We start from the raw sequence: 3,003 nt of genomic DNA on the forward strand, positions 1-3,003 counted from the left end.
CCGAAGCGACCACGGGCCTCGGGGGCGGGGCCTGGGCAGAAGATGGCCGCCGCGCGCCCGGAACCCCCGAGTCCGAGCTCAGCGGCCCCGGAGCCGCGATCCCCGGAGCCTCCGGACCTGGTGCGGGCGAGGAAGGGGCCATGGCTGGGGACTCGAGACGGCAGGAGGTCCCAGGGCTGGGGGCGGGGCCGGGGCGGGGCCTAGGTAGGGGCCGGGGGGGTATTTATGGCTCCGGCTCTGGGGGCGGAGCTTTCTCGGGGTGGGCGAGGGGCGGGGTTTATAGAGGAGCCAATGAGGGCGGTGGGTGGGGCCTGAGTGGGTGGACCCTGAGGTGGGGTGGGTGGGACATCTGAGCTGTTGATGGGTTCGGAGAGTTCCCGGGGATGGAGTTTGTCTAATTAGGGGGCGGGGCCTCTGGAGGGCGGGGCCTCTGAAATTTTAGGGGTAGCGAACCTCCTAGGTTGGGAAGGTGACCCTGAAAGACAAGGGTGTCGGGTTATAACTGGGGCATCCACGCTGGGGTGGGGTATGATTCTGCAGGGATCTGAGGGATGCGTCTTGATGCCCAGGAGAGGATTTGGGTGGAAGGAGAAACGACTGCTCCAGGTGACTTTGGACCCGTGCTCAGGATGGGAGAGTACCTGAGGACATTCATTCATTCGACAGACATTTACTGAGCTCCTACCTGGGCTAGACAGATGGAGACGCGAACGAATACATGAACTGTATTCTTTTGGAGCGCACAGTCGAGTAGGGGAAGAGAGACAATAAACGAGACTTAATTGTGATCTGGAGAGAAAGAGTGAGCTGAGAGAGTGGGGGGTAGGGGAGCTAAATTTAGACGAGAGCAGTCAGCTGTGTGCCGGCTTATAGTTACACTGGGGTCAGAGAGATAAGGAGGAGCTGGGTCAGGGTGGATATTAGATGACGGTTTGGGATTTTAAGTGCAGTTGGAGTCATGTGACAGTTTTGAGTGGGAAAATGACTGCTGTCTGATTTCCATTTTCAAAGGTTATAAGGGAGCAGGCGTAGGCACAGAGACATTCAGAGGGTTAGGAGACTTGGCAACAGATGATTGGCTTTTAAGTGCGGGTGGGGGAGAGAAATGGCTGGACCTGTGATGTATTTTGGGCAGGAGGAGAAGCCTTGATGGTCATAGGGCAGAATCCCGGAGGATGGAGAGCTGAATCTAGAAGTCGAGGGGCCCAGTAGGCTGCAGAGGGCGTTTTAATAAGTGGGGCGTGTTGGGGGGCGGTGCGTGTTGCAGCAGAGTCCACAGGCTCCTCTGTTTCTCCCCCTCCCCACTCAGGTCCTGGTACCTGATGATGGCCGCCCAGCCACCCCCCCGAGTGACCTCATCGAGATCCAGGTGGTGAAGGTGACGGACACCACGCTGGTCCCCGAGCCCCCGGAGCCAGGTTCTCTGCACTGTGCCTTGTGCCCGGCTGCCTTCCGGCTGGTCTCCGAGCTGCTGTTCCACGAACATGGTCACCTGGCGGGGGCTGAGGGTGGCGGGCAGGGTGGGGACCCCAGCCGGTGTCATGTGTGTGGCCACAGCTGCCCTGGCCCCGCCAGCCTCCGTGCCCACTATAGCCTGCACACGGGTGAGCGGCCCTACCGCTGCGCCCTCTGCCCCCGGGCCTTCAAGGCCCTGGCCCCCCTGCTGCGGCACCAGCACCGACACGGGGTGGAGCCGGGGGCCCCTCGGAGGCCCCCGGAGACGGCGGCGGCGGCAACTCGAGAGCAGCGGCCCTGGGCGCCCCCGGAGAGGTCGGAGGTGGTGCTGGCGGCGGCAGCGGCGGGCGCGGCGGTGGGGAAGCCCTTCGCCTGCAGGTTCTGCGCCAAGCCGTTCCGCCGCTCCTCAGACATGCGAGACCACGAGCGGGTGCACACGGGCGAGCGGCCCTACCACTGCGGCGTGTGCGGCAAGGGCTTCACCCAGTCCTCGGTGCTCAGCGGCCACGCGCGCATCCACACCGGCGAGCGCCCCTTCCGCTGCAGCCTCTGCGACCGCACTTTCAACAACTCCTCCAACTTCCGCAAGCACCAGCGCACCCACATCCACTGGCCGGGGCCGGGGGACTCTGGGGGCCCGCTGGCACCGGGGGCCGAGGGGCCGGGGAGCCGGTGTGGGGCAGGGAACCCTCCGGAAGAGGGGCGTGGGGAGATGGCCAAAGTGAAGGTGGAGGTCGACCAGTAGTCTGGGAGAGCCGGCGCACGTCGCTGCAGGGGACGGGCGGGTGAGTGAGACAGGCCGGGGAGGACGAGGAGAGGTTCGGGGCAGAATGACGTCACAGCACACAGAGATGGCCACGCGCGGCCCGCGTGGGAGAGTGCACGGACAGCCGGGCTCAGGACGCTCACAAGTCACACAGCCCCTGCGTGAGGTTCGGAGAAAGGCACGGCAGTAGCCCTGCGGGTGCTAGGAACCTGGGCTGGATGTCATGGCCTCGTTCAGCTCCCCGACGGCTTGTCCTTGCGCAAGACATCACTTGTCGAAGCAGAGCCTGGGCACTTCTTGGGGTGGGGGGATCCAGGCTGGACCCTTTCACCTACCTCACTGGATCACACTGACCCTAAGATTGCCCACCTGTCCTCAGTCTGCCCGCTGGATCCTCCGATAAAACTGGGACCCTGTCTCCTCAAAGCCAGAGGGTCCCCAAGTCACAGTGTCAAGGATGGAAGCCTGACCCTAAGGATTTTGATGCCCTGCTCCCATGGTGGTCCCTCCCTAAGCCAGACTCCTCTTTCAAGACAACTAAAAAGCCAGCCCACGCTCAGCCAGCTGCTGCGCCCCTCCTAAAGCTCGGCTCAGAGCCTAGGGGCTACCAAGTAGCCCCCAGTGGATCTAATTCCCTCCAGTCCCAGTTGGGAGCAAACAGCTTACAGGCCAGTCCCAGGCTATCCCGCGGAAGGGTTGGTGGATGCCGATGGAGCTGGCCTAGCCGGCCTGTGGTGGGTGTGGGGCAGGAGATGAGTCATGGCTGGGGGGGCAGAGGAGGG

The 3,003-nt window shown here is 63.5% G+C and overlaps 1 protein-coding gene across 2 annotated transcripts; it reads left to right on the plus strand.

Annotated features, from left to right (window-relative positions):
• ZNF784 (zinc finger protein 784) lies at positions 1 to 3,003 on the plus strand. 2 transcript variants are annotated; one of them, XM_061140240.1, is made up of 3 exons: positions 17 to 120; positions 541 to 606; positions 1,310 to 3,003. In XM_061140240.1, exons 1-3 carry the CDS (start codon positions 43 to 45, stop codon positions 2,198 to 2,200), a joined length of 1,035 nt encoding a protein of 344 aa, XP_060996223.1. In that variant the 5' UTR covers positions 17 to 42; the 3' UTR covers positions 2,201 to 3,003. The 2 variants fall into 2 exon arrangements, with proteins under 2 accessions (XP_060996224.1, XP_060996223.1); XM_061140241.1 differs by lacking the exon at positions 541 to 606 and having other exon boundaries at positions 1 to 120.

Source organism: Dama dama, chromosome 4, assembly GCF_033118175.1.
Source record: "Dama dama isolate Ldn47 chromosome 4, ASM3311817v1, whole genome shotgun sequence".
Classification (NCBI taxonomy): Eukaryota; Metazoa; Chordata; class Mammalia; order Artiodactyla; family Cervidae; genus Dama; species Dama dama.